The sequence below is a fragment of the Mytilus galloprovincialis genome, chromosome 2 (genome assembly GCF_965363235.1).
Source record: "Mytilus galloprovincialis chromosome 2, xbMytGall1.hap1.1, whole genome shotgun sequence".
In the NCBI taxonomy this organism is placed as follows: domain Eukaryota; kingdom Metazoa; phylum Mollusca; class Bivalvia; order Mytilida; family Mytilidae; genus Mytilus; species Mytilus galloprovincialis.
The window spans coordinates 8,500,152-8,520,864 of record NC_134839.1 but is presented as its reverse complement, the minus strand read 5'-3'; the positions used below and the strand labels follow the sequence as shown (position 1 = coordinate 8,520,864).

Here is a 20,713-nt window from a genome sequence, read left to right as displayed (position 1 = left end):
GTCTCTAAATCACCGACATACTCGGGGCCACCAGATGCAATGTCCATTAGCTGTGATATATAGTGGCATGCGGAAAGAACAAAAATAGATTGATCTCACAAATAATTAAAAAAATATTAAATTATGAGATTACGTAAAAAACTCTTTGAATTTGACAGTCTTTTCACAAATAAGAAAAATTAACAAGTCTGTTCACACACGTTAGTTTCTTCGTTCACTGCGTCTCAGATAACATTCCATGCTGTTGACTTCTAATGGGTAGAGTTTCGTCACGGGTCGATTTGTAACTCCTGAATTGGTACGCACCATAGCAACGCGAACTAAACCGTCCTTGCCTTTAATAGTGTCCTGCACAACTCCAAGTTTCCAATGCACGCGCTTCGATTCGTCGTGTATCTGAACGACATCGCCTTCTTTAATCTTCCGAACGTCGACTCCAGCTCTTTGGTGATATTCTCGCAATGAAGTAAGGTATTCTCCTTTCCATCTTGTCCAGAAGTTCTCAATCAGTTGTCTCTGTCGTATCGCTTTATAGTTCAAGTTTGTGTGCGTTAATTCACAAACATTTAGATTGTCAATAGTACTATTTGAAGATACATACGGTAAAGTTGTTATTTTTCGTCCATGTATAAGATGGGATGGTGTAAGCGGCTCCGGATCTCTGATATCTGTTGAAATATACGTCACTGGTCGATCGATGATTGTGGCTTCAATCTCTGTTAATACAGTCCTTAGAGTCTCATCGTTGACATGTGCACGTCCTAAAACTTTCTTAAGTGATGTTTTTGTTAACCCAATCATTCTTTCCCACATGCCCGAACCATGGAGCTCTATTTGGGATGAATTTCCATTCAATGCCATAATTCTGAATATTTTCTTTAACTTTTCTAGAATTGCAAAGTCGTGAAATTTCGTTTGAAGCAGCTTAAAATGTTAGCGCATTGTCTGACATCATTATTTTCGGCACTGATAGTCGACTTACAAATCTCCGGAAACACAATAAAAAAGATTCTTCGCTGAGATCGTAAACTAATTCCAAGTGTACTGCTCGAGTGACAGCACATGTAAATAGGCAAATGTAAGCCTTCGATTCTTCGTTGTGTCTGTTCCTTATCGTTAGCGCTCCTGTGAAGTCTACACCGGTTAAGCTAAAGGGTGTAGCATCTTGAACTCTCTCCTTTGGTAATGGTGGAATTTCTGGTGCGGGATAAGATTTTCCGATTACTTTTCGGCACGTTACACATTTCATCAATATAGATTTCACGCACTGTCTTAATTTCGGAATCCAAAATGTTTGTTGTATGTATGCTAGAGTGATCTGCGGGATTGTCTTTCGTAGGGCAATATCTCCATACATTATCTCCACACAAACTTTAATTTCTTCAATTCTATTTTTGATAAATTGTCTCTGTGGTTTTACGGATGCAAGCCAACTAAGTACGATTTGACTATCACTCCAAAATTGTATTTCACTGAAAGTTTCCGGAAAGTTTTTGCAAATATGATCAGCAAGTCTTGCTCCAATTACAGCCCCCATGAGCTCTAGTTTTGGTAAAGTTATAGTCTTGATAGGCGCAACTCGATTCTTTGCCATTACTATTGTTGGTTTTCTGTCATACATGATGTACGCGCATGCGCCGTACGCATGAGTTGAAGCATCGGTAAATACATGAAGAGTTGGTAAATTTCTGTTATTCTCGTTTTGTGTCTGAGTACTTCGATGAATCTCTGTTTCTAAGCTCAATGCCAGATCTCGTGAAATTAATATCCATTTTGATTGGATATCTTCCGGTAATATTTCGTCCCACTCCAAATTAAGCTTCCAAAGTGATTGCATAAAGATTTTCGCTTTTACAGTAACAGATATGGAAACTTGACTGTTTCTCCTACTGACATCATTATTTTCGGCACTGATAGTCGACTTACAAATCTCCGGAAACACAATAAAAAAGATTCTTCGCTGAGATCGTAAACTAATTCCAAGTGTACTGCTCGAGTGACAGCACATGTAAATAGGCAAATGTAAGCCTTCGATTCTTCGTTGTGTCTGTTCCTTATCGTTAGCGCTCCTGTGAAGTCTACACCGGTTAAGCTAAAGGGTGTAGCATCTTGAACTCTCTCCTTTGGTAATGGTGGAATTTCTGGTGCGGGATAAGATTTTCCGATTACTTTTCGGCACGTTACACATTTCATCAATATAGATTTCACGCACTGTCTTAATTTCGGAATCCAAAATGTTTGTTGTATGTATGCTAGAGTGATATTTATACCTGAATGTAGTGTGTTCTCATGTGCTTCTAACACTATCAAATGTGTAAGACGGTCCTTTGCCGGTAACAGATATGGAAACTTGACTGTTTCTCCTACTGTCGCATTGTCTATTCGGCGGCCACCACATCGTAATAATTGCTTTTCGTCTAAAAAGAGCTTTAATTGTCGCACAAGTGTTTTACGTTTTGTAGAATTATCTATACAATTTATTTCGTCACTAAATATTTTACCTTGTGTATATCTTGTCCATAGGAATTTTGCATTTTCAATTTCATCAATACGTAACAAATCTTTCTTTCGTTCAGTTTCCGTTGCTCTGCAGTTTGTTGCGAATCACATTACATATGCGGTAATGCGGGTTAGTTTTCTATAAGAATTGTACCGTTCGATATCTATGATTTCTCCTATACCAATACATACATTTTGATTATTCTCCATTGTTTCAATTTTGTCATCGTTCTCCGACATTGTTGTACATACACTAGACGTTACATTGTTTCCGTTCCATGTCGGCCAATCTTCTTTGCTGTTTAACCATTTAGGTCCACTAAACCATATTTCATTCTGTTGCAATTCTTCAGATGTTATACCACGTGTAAGCAGATCTGCGGGATTGTCTTTCGTAGGGCAATATCTCCATACATTATCTCCACACAAACTTTAATTTCTTCAATTCTATTTTTGATAAATTGTCTCTGTGGTTTAAAGGATGCAAGCCAACTAAGTACGATTTGACTATCACTCCAAAATTGTATTTCACTGAAAGTTTCCGGAAAGTTTTTGCAAATATGATCAGCAAGTCTTGCTCCAATTACAGCCCCCATGAGCTCTAGTTTTGGTAAAGTTATAGTCTTGATAGGCGCAACTCGATTCTTTGCCATTACTATTGTTGGTTTTCTGTCATACATGATGTACGCGCATGCGCCGTACGCATGAGTTGAAGCATCGGTAAATACATGAAGAGTTGGTAAATTTCTGTTATTCTCGTTTTGTGTCTGAGTACTTCGATGAATCTCTGTTTCTAAGCTCAATGCCAGATCTCGTGAAATTAATATCCATTTTGATTGGATATCTTCCGGTAATATTTCGTCCCACTCCAAATTAAGCTTCCAAAGTGATTGCATAAAGATTTTCGCTTTTACAGTAACTGGGCTTAATAATCCTAATGGATCGAAAATCTTGGATGATTGCCGTAAAATATATCGTTTAGTCAGTTTTCCTTTTTTGTCCATCTCGAACGTGTTACTTTGATAAAACAACTTGTCCGATTTAGCGTTCCATTGCATACCAAGAATTTTAGTAAGCTCATCTTTGTCTAAGGTTTGTTCTTTGCTAGCCATTTTTTGTAATTTTGGACTGTTTGAATTCCAAGAGCGTAGATTGAATCCGCCTTTCGTAAGTAATTCTCTCGATCTCCTGTAATAATCTATTACGCTATTTTCGTTATCAAAGCTAGTTAAAATGTTATCCACATATAAACCATTTTCAAGTGTATCTGAAAGTTCCCCCGGATTTTCCTTAAAGTGCTTGAGAAGTGTGGCGCTCAAAATGAATGGCGAACATGTAGCTCCGAAGAGTACGGACTTGAAGCGATATGTTATTAGCGGACTTGATGTGTTTGTAAGATCGCTAAGCCATAAGAATCTCGTTGCATCTCGGTCTTTCTCGTCGAGCTGTATTTGTAGAAATGCCTTTTCTAAATCTGAAGTTGTAGCATATTTCTTAGCGCGAAATCTCATAAGTATTCCCGTAATGTCATTCATAACAGGTGGGTGTGATTCTAAGCATTCATTTAGACTTGGATTATCTCTTCCATCTTTGCAGCTACAATCATAAACAATGGCGTAGTAGATGATTCCTTGGCAACAGGGTGATGTGGGATATAGTGTACGGGTCGATCGGTAGGAAGTTTTGTTTCCTCAACCTTTTCAATAAAGTGTCTCCTCTCCTGCTCCATTATGATTTCTCCATACATTTTTAATAAATCGGGTTTGTTTGCTAAACGCCTAATAACGCTACCTGTCCTCTGTTTAACCAATTCCATGTTATGCGGCAGCGGAAGGAAATCTGGTTTCCATGGTAACTTAGCTGTGTACTTTCCATTTTCTAGTATAATAGACTTTTCTCCGTATTCTCTCACAACTTCAGACTGACTTTTAATATTATCGCTTCCTGAAACCCCCAACGATTCTAAGTTCCAAAACTTTTCCAAGTCGCAAACAACGGCTCTGTGATCAGTCAAAATATTCATCATTGCCGATTGTTTTGAAGTACTTCCGTTCTTAGTTAGTACGGGTCCTGACAAGAGATAACCAATTTTCGACTTAACTGCGGTCGGTCCATTTCCTCTTATTATTTCATCTTCAACTATTGACCAGTAATAGTCTGCGCCAATCAATAAAGATATGTTAAACTTGTCTTCTGCGCATATCGGATGTGCGAGTCGTAAACCATGTAAGTATGGCAGTGCTTTTATTTCCTTTTGTGATTTTATCTGAATAGGAGCGGCAATTTTCGGTACAATTATTACTTCTATTTCTTTTCTTTGATTATCAACTGTTTCAATATCTATGTTTGTTTTATTAAGATGATGACTTCGTTTCCTCCAAATCCAGATATTTTCAGTGCAATCTTTTCGGTGGACTCAATTTCTAATTTTCTAGCTAAATCTTCAGTTATGAATGAGTTCTGTGCTCCCTCGTCAAGTAAAATATTTGTCATGATCAATCGATTTTCGGACCAAACTGGAGTTACGGCAGTTTTCAGTAAAACATCTGTATGTGCAGTAACAGTAGAATGTAAGGATGTGGTTAGCTCCAGTGACGTTTCCTCTACGGCGGTATGTACTACGGTCTTTTGTGTACTATACTGGTTTTCGGTCAAGCTCTTTGGTTCTGTGTTATGTACTTGGACATGTATACTCGTGTGATGTCTCTTTCCTCACTGGTGGCATTTAAATTCAGACTTACATTCAGCTACTCTATGACTTCCGAAACAGTTAAAACATACCTTTTTTCGCTTCACAATTTCTATTCGTTTCTCAACATCTTTCACGTTTTTGCATGTATTTGGATGGTGGGATTCTTCACAAAATAAACATTTCTTACGTGACTGTTTTCTGTTCTTTCCGGGAAATGTTTCGGCAATAAACGAAGCGGTCGGTAAAATTTCTAAATCTTCATTACTTGTACCTGTAGATTGTCCTGCGACCTGTACGCATACTTTCCTCTTTATGGCTGTTCTCAATGATTCGATGTCCCAGTCGTCATTTCCGCGGTCTCGGGTTATGTTTTTCCGTACATCGGACGGCAACTTATTGTATATTATAGGCGTAAGAATGGCTCCAAATGTACTCTCGTTTGTTCCTAACGATTCTAATCCGCGTATGCTACACTCAATTCTGTCGAAAAAATTTCTCAAACTGTCTGCGTTTGACCTCGGTGCGGGTAAATCAATTAAATTTTGAATATATGCGTTCGTGATTTTGTGGTTCCGACCAAACCTCTCTCTCAGTATTGATACGGCTTGATAGTAATTTGCACTTGTGAGTGGTAAACCGGCGATACATTGCGCGGCTATTCCCTGAATTTGATTTTGCAAATACGTAAATTTCTGCACGTCTGTCAATGTTTGGTTATCGTGTATTGTTGATTGATACGCATCCCAGAAAGGTTGCCAGTTTAACAAATTGCCATTAAAATATGGTAGATTCAATTTTGGTAGCTTGTGGTAGATGCTAGAATTTGTTGCGCTCATTGACGATCTGTATTGCATATCATTATTCTGCATGGGATGTGGAGTATTACATGTAGATGTGGAGTTGATAAAAACAAAATCTGCTGCATTTGGATTTAAGTTCTGATTAGAGCTAGTTTCATTTGATTTGTTTTTCTGTTTTGAACTTGATGAATTGCGTACTTTTGTCAAAATTCGTTCTATATCTAAAACATACCGATCTGAGTCTTCTATCTCTGCTTCCATGTTTTCCTGTGCAATCTCCTCTAATATTTCATTATCAAGTTCCGAAAGAATATCCCTCTTCTTCCTCAAAGTTTCACATAGGCTTTCTATTTCGTCGCGTTGTGTTGTTTCTTTCTCTAATTCTTCTTCAATCTTTGAAATTAATCTCCTTGCGGCTCCTCGATGACCCACTCTAATGGCTTTTTTTTTCGTCATTATCCTCTGGTCACGACACCAATGTGACGGACGGGTTAACTGACAGTCTAGACAGGCAGTAAAACAACGTCTGGTTCGTTTGATCGTATAATCTCAACTCAATATAGTAACATGATACATAACAATAGAACAACGTTAACAGAAGATATGATGACGTTAACAATGTGAATGGAAACGGCGTTAAAAGTAGTGTTAACGTTTGACGCGTAAGTTAAACTGTCTCTAAATCACCGACAATGACAATATGAAGGTCAACTTAAAATTGAGGATTTTCCCTTGTATTCTCTATACTACAGACGACAGACACACAAATGACACCCTTTTCTGCCATCGATAGCACACCAACAACACCTTCTTTGTACACATGACAGTAAAAGAAATAAAACTCAAACACAAATTCAAATTTGCCGACAGCCCGTCGTACGTGATAGAAAACCGAAGAAAGGGATAATCTATAGGCCTAATACCTTTGATATCTTTAAACGTTTCTCAGTGGAATCTAATATGTAACCGTCTTTACTAGAGTCAGACTTCCATCTACCGTGCTTCTTTAAGCATCTGTCACTAACATCGGCGTAAGCAGATAAATTACCCTTAGAAATCAAGACTTTGGAGCTTTGCCTATATTGGTCTGTTTTACTTTTTTCAATACACCAAATTAAATGATACTTGTGTACTTTTATACCACAAAAACGTAACGAACTGACCTCATCATATCTGTGAAATGCTGAAAAACTCAAAATCATCATTGCCAAATCCCTTATAACAAGTAAATCTAAACAAATTTTTAATCATATCACAAAGTTCAATTTAAGTTTCAGGAGTAATCGGATCTTTCTTTTCCGTCTTTTTTGGTGCTACTCTTTTAGATGCTTATCGATGTTACGAAAGTGTTTGATGTAGGATCGTTTAGACCATTTATCTCATGTACCCATTGTATACCATACACTGCGTTCGAAACAGGGTGACAAGTTGAATTATTGTTCAATAAATGTGTTAAATACAGTGGAACATGCACTGGTTGAGCTGGCAAAGATTTGTGTCCTTGTAAAGTAATGAAACGTTCCCATCGTTTATAAGAATTAAAATATGATTTGACGGTATTGTCACTTTTAGAGTTTATCAACAGTTCACACATCTTCGAATAAAGCTCGTACATATAACTGCCAACTTCTATACCTCTGTCCTGGACGGTCTCCTTCACTGTGTTGTCTAATTGTATCCTGAAAATTTCTAAAATTCTTAAAAGCTTTTCTATTCTTTTTTCGGTAATTCTTATAACCCCTTCTATCATATCCCAATGAAAACCCAACCAGTCTAGACCTTGAATAGGAACCCAATTGCACATCTCTGATGCAAGAACAAATCCAAATTTCTCAAAATCGGTAAGGATTTTTTCGCTCGCTAACATAACTTCTTTCGTGTTTTTGCCCCTGTCGAGGCCATCGTCTAGATACATGACAAGACCTGTACTTCTCCAATATTTGATAACTTCCCTGACTACCTTTGTAAAATATATCCGCTGGTTGACAACCCAAAAGGCAAAACATTATACACATAATATTCATGCTCCCATTTAAAACCTAAATATGTAGTATCTGCTTCAAAAATGCTTATTTATGCGCCTTTTAAATTGTAAGAAAATACAAAATCTCCTTGATCATATAATTTTCTAGCGGTTTTTGCATCTTCGCATTTGTGTTTAAATTTAACAACATGTGGATTGATATGTCTTGCATCTAATACTAATCTGAGTTTTGAACCTCTATTATGAGCTACAGTTAGAGGATTAACTACATATGGCTGACAGGACACTTGAGTAATACATCCTTTTTCTAGCAATTTTTCAATCTCATACTTCAAAATCGGGATTGTCTCTTGCTGACTTGTTATTTTGTAATTCAACCATGCATGGAATGGTGCTGAACGGAATTTTATACTCGTTTGCTATAATATCTAATACAAAATCCGTGACACCTATTATCTTCCATTTGCTCAAGCTCTCTTTTAAATGACGTACACCTGTACCGTTATAATTTACTTTAGTAGTAGTATGTGTATTACTCATTGACTGGACATCACGTGATGTCTGTTTTATTGTATTAACATTACTCCTTAAATAGAGTTCACCCGATGCTAGATCTGTCTTTGGGTGAGTATACATTTCTACTTTATCAATTTTACATATAGTAGTATCAATACTTATCTTATGTTTTTGCTCAGCAGCAGACTTTGGACAATTCCTAATCCAGTGTCCGTACTCATTACAATAAAAACATCAACCGGGTCGTACATCAGACCTGGAACCACCACTACCGTTCACAGGAATCGAATTTGCTGTTTTTGCTGGGGCCTGTTGTGTGTATGGCACGCTCTTGCGGTCTGGGCGTCTTTTTAACTTTCACTTATTCAGCTTGCTTTCTGCTCTGCTGTGCGCTTTATATATCTTCTTCTCGTCCTCGGAATCTTCAGCGAGTGGGTTGGTAACGTATTCTTCTACCAAGCGCCAACCCGCGTCTGATGAAACGGCAAGTTTGATAAGCTTTTGACGATTTTTTATCAAGTCCATACCTTCTGAAATTTTTCTCTTTGCACTGTTAATATTGGACTGCGTCAGGTTGTCGGTCTCGAATTCTGCATATGCTTCTCTAATTTTGGCGTACACTTTCTGGTTGTGCTTGTGTTGTTCTTCTTTCCCCCTCTTTCGGAATTTATAATTGTTGGTCAGTGATTCGTCCATCCTTGCTATCTGAGTGTCTGATAGCACTTTCTGGTTGTCCTGTATCCTTTTTTTGGAACCCTTCTAAACGTGAATCCAGTAACGTCGTCAAACTGTTCCTGGTCCTGTGTGGATTGAACTGCATTCTGTACCTTTGTCTGGATACCTTGCTGTAATTCGGCGTCCATTAATTTACACGGTCAATACGACGGCTAGAAGTGATGCTTTTACAAAAAAAACACCTTATATATGACACAACTCAGTCCTCTGATTGGATAGATTTTCTTCGGCCTACCGAAAATTGACGATCCCCATATCGAGAATACAACATTTTCCCACTATACTGATCGACAAGCGGGAAAATATTATTGTCGCTCATGAGTTATGGCCCTCAATAGATTGGAAAATAGGCACATAACATGACAAGTAAAATAAGTGAAAGGTCAATTTGACTGCTTGTTTCTTCATGAAATGTTAAGTTTTGTTGTAATTTGAAACACCTCCTTTTATATTGTATAAAGATCTCTCCGGTTCGAATTATCTCACTGTCACTGTTTTTAATTTTATAGTAAATGACACCAAATGTTTAGTATGTATAGAAGACCAAAGTAATTCTTGTTCTTCTGTGGATTATACTGTGTGCAGTGGTGAAAGACCTTATTGCCTCAATGAAATCATATACCATAATGGTAAACGGACAAAAACTTTTCATAGGTAAATAATATTTCAATAAATCAAAAGCATTGTATTTACATGTACTAACAACGGACCAAGTGTCAACGTGTATATTAATCAGTTAATGCTGTTCCCTATTTTTGACATTTTTACCTGTTTAGTCAGTTTGTTTTGTTCACATATTGTTGTCTCTTTAATGCATTTTATGTGACTTTCATACATTCAAGTGAGAGGTTATGTTGGCTATAAAACCAAGTTTAAGGTAGCACACTACAAAGATTTTTTTACTTCCAATCACTAACCTTTGAAATGCCGTAACTTTCATATGAATGCATAGAAAATAATAAAAATAGGTATATATAGATAGATAAAAGATTAATCTTTTAAATGAATGCAATATTTTTATTATGCAATCATTAAGTAATCAATTATTATGTAATTAGTGGCAAAATCTGGGTAAAATCACTTGAATGAATTTAGCTCTATCATCTCTTTAACTATACAGTAAATTTTAATGAAATCTTAATCAACACATCATGGGCTTCAAAAGGGTGTCTCAGATTATCTCTATGATATTCCATTCTCTCATAAATCTCTAATTAGTGTAAACATCCTAACCACATAAAAGAAGATAATTTTGTTCTATACATTCTATCTGAAATCTGAGACACCCTTTTGTAATAATGGTCATAGGAACAACATATAATAAAATCAACCCTCTATGGATACCTATGCAGAAGCTAATTTCATTTGAAAGTGGAAATTTGGTGAAAAATATTTTAGACACAGCTAACATTATAATTGGTTACATAATTGTTGCATAATACTAACATTGCATTATTTTGAAAGAGTAATCTGTTAGCTATCCAAAACTGCCACTTTTATAAATTTTCAAGCATTATTAAGGAAGTTACAGCATTTTAAAACTTGGGAGTTGGAGTTATAAAATCTTTGTATTGTGCTACCTTAATCCACCATTTTCTACATAAGAAAATGCCGGTACAAAGTCAGGAACATGACAATAGTTACCCATTCGTTTGATGTGTTCGAGCTTTTGATTTTGCCATTATGTTTTACTAGTTACAAATGAATATCACTTAAATAAAATTCATAAGGGGAAATAACTCTCATATGGAGTCTACGGAACGCGTCGGTCAAAATAAAACTCAACATTCTAAATATATAGCGAGCAATTTGGTAAAATAAATGTGTTGGTTTATTTAACGATTGAGAAGGAGTAATGGCCACACGAAAAAAAATATGTTTGGGTGATTACTCCTACAAGAAAAATGTTATATCAACAAGGTTAGTTTCAAATGGATATTCACTGTTCGATATTATATACCAAATTTCAAAGCGAAATCATGTGAAACAATAATTTTACGCTAGAAAAAAAATATGCGGAAGAAAAACATAAAAATCGGAACAAAAGCATAATTCTTTTGCATGGAAAAGTGAAAATACATTATAACTAATAGTTTTAGTTGAAATTAACGTTTTTATGTTATTTTATGACTTTTTAAAAGGAGCTGAGATGAATATGAACTTATTTTAATTTTTTAAGTCATGCGGTGTACCCCCATCTCCTTTTGTTAATATTCTTTTGACATATAATTTTGGTAAATATAAATCAACTTTTCTTTCCAAAACGCGTATCGAATAATGGTTGAAACTCATATTCATTATGTCAATTAACATTATCAACAATTGAAGTCTTTTGAGGCTGGAAATATGTAAATACGTTTTACAGTAAATTTTCCTGCACAATTAAATGATTAAAAGATATGTAGAGTTTGCGTCAATGAAAACGGTATATATTGAAAAAATACCAAGAATACATCTAGAGGACACCATACAGTCTTCAAAATATCCAGGTGTATATAGAATATGTCATACTGTCAATCGTCACAAATTCATTAAAGTAGTTTATAAATTTGATAGAAAAAAATGGAAGATCTGCAACCACTGCTAATAACGTATGACATTAAGTAATGGCACACCGATAATGACAATGTTCCATACTTGGGACAAGCATATACTAATGTACAATTTTATTTACGAGAGATATGAATCATCCCCCCTTTTAATCCCGACCAGTAGATAAACGCGCACTTAAAGTTTTGTTATAATACATATGTATATTTTTATAAGATGTGCAAGTGAAGTTGAGTGTTATTGGGATTACTGGATTGGTACCGGTAACGGGACCGAATGTATTCAAAACGGTGTGTGTGCATATTGTTGCCAAGGATCCAATGGTAAACCTTGCAATGCGGTGACGGAGAAGCCAACAAGCTTAAGTAACTTTGGTCAACCACAAAATAGAGGTATATAATAAATATTTATAATATACTAGAATTACGTATATACAATAATATCAGCTCTGAATAGTTGGAATTATACCAGTTGTGTACTTCAACAAACAGACTATCATTTGTTAATAATTGATACTTACAACAACAAATTCCCTAATATCTAAATCAGAGAAAAGAAAAACGGGGAAGATTTAGATATAATAAAAGGGAACCAATATCGAACCTGATCTAGGAAAGCCAAGGGAAAATATGTTGGACCTAAAGTTGTTTGACGAGATCTCAACACTCACCTTTTACACCAAACCAGTAGACTTGCAAAAAGGGAAAGTACTTAACTAAAATAACGATCCAAAGAATAAACATATACAAATAACAACAAAATATCACATCCGTATACATACAATCAAAATATCACATCCGTATACATACAATCAAAATATCACATCCGTATACATACAATCAAAATATCACATCCGTATACATACAATCAAAATTTGACATGACATTGTCAGTTTTATTTAAAGATAAAAACACAATAAAACACCCTCAGTAAAGAAACAAAAGGCAACAAAAGGAGATAAAGGACATGCTATTCGTTTTAAATTATTTTCAGTTTTTAGATTTTACGACAAATTCAAATACTAGACCTTTCATAATTATATCAAATTCAACAAGAGTGTGTTAAGGTGAACAATTAGGAGATAACTGTATTGTATTTTAAGCTCCGACGGCATCAATTGGGGATTTGATGGTCGCAAATTAAGTTTACTGGCGACGCTTTAGCGGATACAGTAAACGGGTATTTGCGACCATCAAATCCCCAATTGATGCCGTCGGAGCTTAAAATACAATATTGTTATCTCCATTCTAATGAAACTGACAGAAAACAACGTTAAAACATGTATCTAAAATCTGTCATATTCCGTCTGCGCTTGCGCGTACGTACCATAGCATCAATTGTCAATTGATGCCATGTAAATAAGTGACGTTATCCAATCAAAACGAACGTCACAAACGTTGTTGCATTAGAATGTGTATTTACAATATTTTGGATTGTTAGGAGGGAACATATTGTCTTAATATTTACATAGATTGTTAAAAATTTCTTCCGATTTTTGAAACTAAAGTTCCGTCCTTTTTTCCTCGAATGAGATCAACGATTTAGACTATTGAATGGTTGTGTACTAATATGAGCAACACGGGGGTGCAAATGCGGAGCAGTGTCTGTTTTGACTTTCTGGTACACGTGACACTCGGGGTTGTGTTACTTTGTCTTTAGTTAGGTCTTTCCACCTTTCCGTGGAAAGACCTATTGGATTTCTTCTGATTATTATTAGGTCTTTCCACTTTTCCGTGGAAAGACCTATTGCTTTTCTTCTTCTGATTATTATTATTTTTTTCTTCCTCCTATTTTTTTTCCTTCGCTGTTTTTTTGTTTCGCAAGATGTCGCTTAGATATTTGGAATATGATATCGAACAGTTTATACTCTTTTGAAACCAACTCTGCTTAACCGAATACTTTCCCATATAAGAGTTATCTCCCCAAACACTGTTTTTCTTGTTATCTCTAAGGCTTCGCAACTGTATAAGAAACCGACAAATTTATTTTTCCAAATTGCTCGTTATTTCCCCTTTTGTATTTGAAATTTTTAAATGTATTTTAAACTGGAAAACCATTAGTGATGGAAACCTAGGGTCTTTTGATTTGAGATCCTTGGTCCAAAAAAATGAAAATTAGGTCAAGGTCAAAGGTCAAGGTCATATTCTAAATTTTGATTTTCGCTTATTTTCACTCATTTTCATTAACCTTAAAAGATATCGACAAATTATTTTTACTAAATTGTTAGTTGCGACAACAGGTGCTGAAAAATGTACATTATCAGAAAATAATCCTTAAATGTGTATTAAAGTTACACCGGATCAATTAAATCCAAAACATGCACTGCTGGTGAACTGTGATCAAAATGTCAATTTCCTCCTACAATGACAAAAGAAATTACATTGTGTACGTTCCGTCTTTATACATGTTGTCTGTTCAACATCCCGACCTAAAGAGAAATAAAAAGACTAAGTTTTCGTTATTATAAGTCACGTGATGTCTCCTCAATCTGGCGCGCGCGCTGTACCTAAAATAAAATAAAAACTTTCCAAACTAAACATGAAACTTCCCCGGAATAATATAGACCCCTTACAGAAACAAACAAACAAACAAACAAACAAACACACAAACAAACACACAAATAACAAACAATCATGTTTCTAAGGGGGGAAAGACCGTTTACAATTGCTTTTTAAAAGCAATTGATTTATATTTATTAGTTTTTTTCTTCCGCCAACTTTTTTTCCTTCGCAGTTTTTTTGTTTCGCAAGATGTCGCTTAGACATATGGTATATGATATCGAACAGTTATTACCCTTTTGTAACTGACACCGCGTAACCAAAATCTATTCACTGTAAGAGTTATCTTTCCAAACACTGTTTTTCTTGTGATCGCTTAATATTCGCAACCGTATAAGAAACCGACAAATTTATTTTACCAAATTGCTCGTTATATCCTCAGGATGATTTGATTTATTTTGACCGAAGCTATCCGGAGACTCCATATGAGAGTTATTTCCCCTTTTATATTTGTTATAAGTGATATGCATTTTAACTGGAAAACCATAAGTGTTAGAGGTCTAGGGTCTTTTGATTTGAGGTCCTTGGTCCAAAAAAATGAAAATGAGGTCAAGGTCAAAGGTCAAGGTCATGATTAAATTTTTGATTTTGGCTTGTTATCTCTTATTTTCAGAAATCTTATAAGATATTGACAAAATATTTTCACATAATTGTTAGTCGTGACACATAAATTTTAGTCGAAAGGGTACGTAAACAATTGCTGCGAGTTTTTCCCCCTTTTATATCTAATATCAGTCGTATGGTAATATAACTCATTAACAATATAAAGTAAAGACCTAGAGTCTTTTGATTTGAGGTCCTTGGTTCATTACCTTGAAATTGAGCTCAAGGTCATATGTTAATTTAACGTTCTAGATTTTGACCTTTGCTTTTACCTCATATGTATTCATGTTAAAGCTATTAGACTTTTTGCATTAGGTTGCAAGCAATATGACGTTGAAAAAGCTAACCGGAAGTGACCTTTTGTAAACCGGAAGTAGCTATTTTTTTGTAATAAATTATTGTAAAAGTATGTAAAACCATATATTTTTGGAATCAGCGTCAAATAAACTCTTAGACAGTACCGGAAGTAAAAAATTATCTCCCTTATTTATATCTTATTGTATAGAAACCTTATATTTTTAGAATCAGCGTACAATAAGTTGTCATTTGACATTTAAAACCAAATTTTAATATTTTCATATAAAAAAAAAATCATTACTGGTGGAAAGACCATCAATGGTTCTCTGAACAATTGGTTTTTAATTTTCTTTGTTGTGTTTTGTGAATTTAATTGGGCAAAGCCTAATTTAGGAAGTCTGTAAACAAACTTGATATTTGTTTTTTTGCTGATGATTTTGCTTTATGATGAGAAAAATATATTCGATTGATTTTGTGAAGCAAGTTTCGAGAATAGATATATTTCGATTTGTTACCGTTTATTTTATTCATTTTATGTAAATTCTTCGATTTTTCAGCCTATCAATGTGTTGTAACCGGTCCACAAAATGGGAATACAATACAAGATTGTCCTCTTTCAGAGAGATTCTGTCTCAATGATGTTATTTATGACACAGATCCGACAACTCAGAACTTAATGACAAGGGATGTTAGAAGGTTCTGCATTATTTCGATTTTTAACGTTAGTTGGAATAAATACAAAATAGTTATTAACACGATTTTGATAAAGTGTGGCCTTCGTGTGAAACTGAAGAAGCAACATATGTGTTATATGCTCCATTAGTTTTTTTTATTGTGTTCAAGACCTTTCAATATCAAATTTGCTTAAAGGAGTTGGAACCTAAAGTTCATTATATTTTTTCAAAAGTATATAATTAAAATCATTGGAGTAGTGAATCACTGACATGACGACAGGATTTATTGATTTCATAACTATATATATTGGAAACACAATGGTAAAAATATGCTAAACTATTTAAATGTTAATTGAAAATCGGTGCAAAAAGCAAAGAAATACGAATTTCAATACAAGAAACAGAAGTTAACTGCAAAACAGGTTAAAAAAAGAAAAGATATCAAATTATATGTGTAAGAGCTGAAATGGAATACAACAATAACAACAATACCACACAACATCAACAACAAATACTTTATTAGAGTCTGTGATAAAAACACAAAATGGAATACAAATCAATGAGACATTACCACACCCACACCCACACACACACACACACACACACACACACACACACGCTAAAAACCCAACCTGCTTGCTTGATTTCATTTAATAGTTTCTGAGTAATTTTATTGGGAGTCTAAGAATATAGATGGATCACGATTATTTCCTGTGACAATTATTAATTTTATAGATAAAGGGAAGTAATAACAAACGTTTTTCAGATGTGCATCCCAAGAGCAGTGTAAAGGGAAATGGTTACAGTCGAAAAACGTCAACGCTTGTTTAACAGGGAATATGACAGGTGTCGATGCTTCCAAAACAGGAAATATGCTTCTTTGTCATTACTGTTGTGAATCTAATACAATGACCCCATGCAATCTACATCCTAAACCTGACCAAATTAACTTATTTTTACAACCAACCTCACTTCCTGTAGTTTCAAGTACAGGTACGTAATACGTTTCTTTTACCCTGTTTGTTTAATTGGCCACCATTTGAGGTAAAAAAAGGTGTTCTATTTTTTGTTTTAGAAAATCTCACATATGAGAAAAATGAATTGTTTCTCACTCATTATTAGATCAAATGGTGCGAAACGGTGATATTTCGTTTTGAATATCTATGGAATAAGTGTTTTATTAGCCTTAAACTTTGATATATATTGTATTTTCCCCAAATTTATTCTATGTCATTTCAAAACCACTTATTAAGAACATCTCATCAACGCCGCAGAACAAAAAGGGATTTATCTATTAAAGTAAAGTCACTAAATTATATTCTTTCATAACAATGCTACAGATATGTTAAAGTTAGTCAAATTTAATGTAAATAAAATTAGTCTTTGAGGACAATTATTGAGAAAACACACACATGTTGCATATTCGCAAAAAAAAAAAAAAAGAACAATTGTATCCCACAATTTCTTAAACAAAGCATAATATTACTTTTGTCTTTAATTACAAAATACTGCATTAATGGTTAACAATGTACTAAATGTTAATTTAATGCACACAAATCAGGTGAATGATAAAAGATCAGAAATCCACCAAAGTATTTTGGTGATAGAAATAACGCAGAAGCTTTATAGAGGCATATGGAAGTTTGGGTAGTCTTTTTACAAGTCTGATTAAAATACAAAACTACAGAGATCCAAGTCAAATTCATAAAGGAGAAAGTCCATAGAATCTGATACAATTAAACGCTGACTATATCAACCAAACGGTACAAATGGAATACAACTGTCATATACCTTATTATGTACAGCTATTTTCCGACGGAAATAATGTGTTAAACATGGGTTTTGTAGCTAGCTGAACCTTCAACTTGTATGACAGCTGTTCCATTATATTTAGATGAACAAGCAAACAGAAATACTATTTTCGTAACCGTTACAATAAAAAGAACCCAGCAATCAAAACTTTGTAACCATATACAAGTATCTCATACATACACACAACTGACTTAAAATGTTTTTAAACATACAAATAAACCAGATATCAACGCCAACCAAGTTTTCGTAGTAAATATAAGATAGTCGAGAAAGACATAATGACATAAACACTCACTTGTTAAAGTACGAGTTCAGTTAAATATAAATACAAGAATATAAAAACAATACACTATAAAGTCGCATGCACCCGAACATCGTCCCACCATCATTAGGAACGCTCAAAGCAAGACATTTATGCTGCATTAATAAACACCAGGCCACGCCAAAAATCATCCAACCAAAAGGAACATAATTACACAGACAAGTATTAAAGGCAAAACTAAAAAATAAACATACTGATACAAAAACACCAGAACCTAGAACATCTCTGACCGAAGACCATCTAGTATGATTTTCGAGGTCGACACTGAGTTTTAGGCTCATTAATGTTTTGCTGAGACACCGATGATGTATCCCAAAGTCTGAGTGAATGTTGTATGAGTTGAGAGATACACATGGAATAGTGTTGAATCAATATAAAATTATATCACTTCAAACGATTGATAAATTGCTTGATAGAATGTTGCGTCTTTTCAGTACCTGTAAAAAGTAAAAAAAAATTTATAACTTAAAAAAGTTACAAATGCAGTTGCCAAATATCAAAGCCATATTATATCAGAATTCTTAAATGATCTTGAAAAGAAAATGATAATGCAAAAGGATATATAAAAGTATATCAATGATTACAGTCATATTCTTGTAAATCAAAACAAACTGGTCACGTTCTTCAATGTACATTTTGCCTAAAGGTTTTATATTCAGATATCATACTGTCACGGAGAAACATGATTTATAAAAAGAAACTTCAAGTAGATTATAATGTTTTCTTTCTTAAATTCCTAATTTTTTTTTTAAAGAAAATGATATTTTCATACTTATTGCTATCTAAAATTATTTTAAGCATTTAAAATATCCGGGATATTCATACACACGAAAATTTTTTTTTTAATTTTTTTTATAAAAGACGTGATATATCATTGGAAGCAGAGCAAATGGTAATATCCAATGGTTTTACGCCACTAATTCAGTTATGTAATATATAATTTTGTTTTGTTTCAGTCGTTTGTCAAGATAAACCTGGAGTAGATTGCTTATTACTTAATGCAACAAATATTTGTGCCAACCCTAATGCACAACACTATTGTGCTGCCTTTTGTGGACACTGTTAAAATGGTCTCCAGTCAGGGCATAACAATTTGGTATTAAATAATGAAGTCTTGCATTTATTATGTTTTATACAAGATCTGCATTAGAGCTTGATACGGATATCAAATGTGTATTGTAACGATGTTAACTTATTTTTTCAATCACAACTGACATAAACTTACATATAAAAGTATCATTATCATGCAGGTATATATATTACTAGAACACACCAGTGAAATCGCTGGTCCGTGACTGAATTAAAGAATTTAACTATGTGTAAGCCTTATTTCAGCCTGGATATTTAGTATTGATATTGTCATCTGATAAGTCATGCTGATTATAAGATGCACAGTTTTCTCTACTTTCAAAATCTTCCAGTTTGAAACCGTCGACCTTAAACTTATCAATTATTGGTAATATTAATTATTTGAAAATCAATAGGGCCTGGAATTGAGTATTTTTTTTTATCAATAGCATTGTCCAATATAAGTTATAAACACAGTTTAATTTTTCGTTTCTCTATTTTGCGTCATGCGTCTAACAAATTGGAAACTGTACCTATACGCCTTATTTTAAGTCTAGATTTTTAGTATTCGTATAGCCATCTTTTAAAGTCATACTGATTTAAATACTACAATAGGAAACAATGTGACAATGATAGAATTTAGTAATGTCATCCCTGTAATTATGACCCGTGTATATAACAAATCCTAAATACACCGTTTGATGGTGCGCCTATCAGATGCGGAACGTACAGATGAGGTATAGGTAACATGTGAAGATACTATTGGTATCGGTATCCGATTCGACCCGGAACTTGTTAATTATTGGCAATATTAATTATTGGGAAAACAAAAGGGTCTGGAGTGGTGTGATTTTTAATCAACGCCATTGTCTTATATTAGCTATATATAAAGTTGAATTCTTTTATTTGTTGTTTTTACCCCATGACGACTGACAAATTGGACCTCGTTATTTTAGTATTATAGATACTTACAATATGCTGACTTTAATCTTAAAACGACACGAATTCAATAGGTAATGGATGACATGAAACGAAATACGAGATGCATCACGGTTAATTTCGACAAAATCTCATCATACGCAGCTTTTTATATACAGTATTGGTGGGGTTCGTGTTGTTTATTCTTTAGTTTTCTATGTTGTGTCGTGTGTGCTGTTGTTTGTTTGTCTTTTTCATTTTTAGCCATGGAGTTGTAAGTTTGTTTTAGATTTATGAGTTTGACTGTCCCTTTGGTATCTTTCGTCCCTCTCTTATATGCAAACTGCACACGGGATTCCAATCTTTGTCAGTATACAATTCCTTGTGATAACACACTAAATCTATCGGTGTTAGTGCGAGGTAGAGTAGAAAAAAATATATGTAAGTGAAAATAATTTGGTTGAGATGAATGACAACATTTTAAAAACAGAAAAGAAATCCTCAATAATATCCTACTCTCACAGCCGTGTAAGTTTAATTCATTATAGTCATTTATATCCTTATTGTTAATGTCGACAAAATGTATAGCCATGCAATAATCCATTTTTCGATCAAGGTGTTCCAGATGACCTTCTGCTAGTCATCTATTACTAGCTAACATTCTTAAAACCAATTTCGTGTTAAT

General features: G+C 34.3%; 1 protein-coding gene across 1 annotated transcript in view; it reads left to right on the top strand.

Moving 5' to 3' along the window:
• The window catches only part of LOC143062811 (uncharacterized), a 34,732-nt gene extending 15,574 nt beyond the window's left edge, over positions 1–19,158 (top strand). Inside the window, exons 6-10 of the mRNA XM_076234610.1 lie at positions 9,736–9,880; positions 11,993–12,168; positions 15,792–15,930; positions 16,675–16,901; positions 18,999–19,158. Of these exons, the coding sequence (XP_076090725.1) occupies positions 9,736–9,880; positions 11,993–12,168; positions 15,792–15,930; positions 16,675–16,901; positions 18,999–19,108 (797 nt within the window). The 3' untranslated portion in view covers positions 19,109–19,158. The remainder of the gene's footprint in view (positions 1–9,735; positions 9,881–11,992; positions 12,169–15,791; positions 15,931–16,674; positions 16,902–18,998) is intronic.
• The last annotated feature ends 1,555 nt before the right edge of the window (positions 19,159–20,713 follow it).